Source organism: Octopus bimaculoides, chromosome 3 (genome assembly GCF_001194135.2).
Source record: "Octopus bimaculoides isolate UCB-OBI-ISO-001 chromosome 3, ASM119413v2, whole genome shotgun sequence".
In the NCBI taxonomy this organism is placed as follows: Eukaryota; Metazoa; Mollusca; class Cephalopoda; order Octopoda; family Octopodidae; genus Octopus; species Octopus bimaculoides.
In genome coordinates, this window is record NC_068983.1 from 123,171,244 (window position 1) to 123,172,396 (window position 1,153).

General features: G+C 32.1%; 1 protein-coding gene across 1 annotated transcript in view; it reads left to right on the top strand.

The window, feature by feature from the left end:
• Positions 1–926, top strand: part of LOC106879495 (sulfotransferase 1E1) — a 5,750-nt gene extending 4,824 nt beyond the window's left edge. Inside the window, exon 3 of the mRNA XM_014929100.2 lies at positions 570–926. Coding sequence (XP_014784586.2) covers positions 570–911 — 342 coding nt within the window. The 3' untranslated portion in view covers positions 912–926. The remainder of the gene's footprint in view (positions 1–569) is intronic.
• The last annotated feature ends 227 nt before the right edge of the window (positions 927–1,153 follow it).

Consider the following 1,153-nt stretch of genomic DNA (forward strand, 5'->3'; position numbering starts at 1 on the left):
TTGGTTGGATCAATTTTTCGAGTTGAAATCGGGTGATTTCTACCAACGAGGTATTGAAAATCATGTTGAACGTTGGGAAGTAGTTGTAAACAACAAGGGTGAATACATTATTGATTAATTAGTTGTTATTTTATAAGTAATTTATCATTTACGATTGCTACTTTTAAGAATTAATATTTTAAAAAATTAAATTCAGAAAAACGGCGGGAACTTAGTTGCCAACCCAATTGTAGTAAAATGTTCATCAAATAACGCCCAACGGTTTAAAGAAGGAAATGATACATTCGGATAATATGATCTTATATAATCTATGCCTGAAAAAAGGACAGAATGGTCACGAGTGGAACACTTTTGATCATAGATCTGTTTAATGAAGTGTGACGTTGAGCATAACGACCACAACAGGAACAATTAAGTAAAGGGAAATTTAAAGAAAAAGTATAAAAAATTAACAATGCAAGATATCAAGCCAGCTGTCTGTGTAACAAATATGTGATGATTAAATGTATGACAAGAAGAAACATAAAGTGAAAGTTTAGTTTAATATATATGTATTATCTTCTGAACAGGACCTTGTTAAAATCGTATCATTGATTGCAAAATTTCTTGGCAAGAAAATTGATGAGCAACTGACTAAAGATATTGCAGATATGTGCACCTTTGACAGAATGAAAAACGAGAAACCATCTTCTAAAGAAAATGTTTTCAAAATAGATTTCAAAGATAACAATGGATTTTTTCGTTCAGGTGAGTATTCAGTTTCAAGATATAGATATACGTGTATGTATGTGCATGTGTATGTACATGTATGTGCGTGTGTGTGTTTGTATGAATATATATGTGTATACACGTGTGTATACACGTGTGTATGGCATTTAATATCTCTTCATTCGTCTTTGTTGCTCAAATAGATGCCACTGGCCAATCTCAATTATTTCTCTTAAATCATTTTCCATAAAGATGTTCAACTCGTTTCTGCTGGAGACAAGGTAGGACTACAACTGAGTTGATGAGTTCTCTCAAGCTATAGAAACACATATATATTCCCATCTGTTCTCTTGTCACCAAACAATCAAATTCTGTTTCCATTAATAGCATATTAATTTCGGAGAATTCTTGATTCTTGAAATTATCTCCCTTTCTCGTTTCTCGG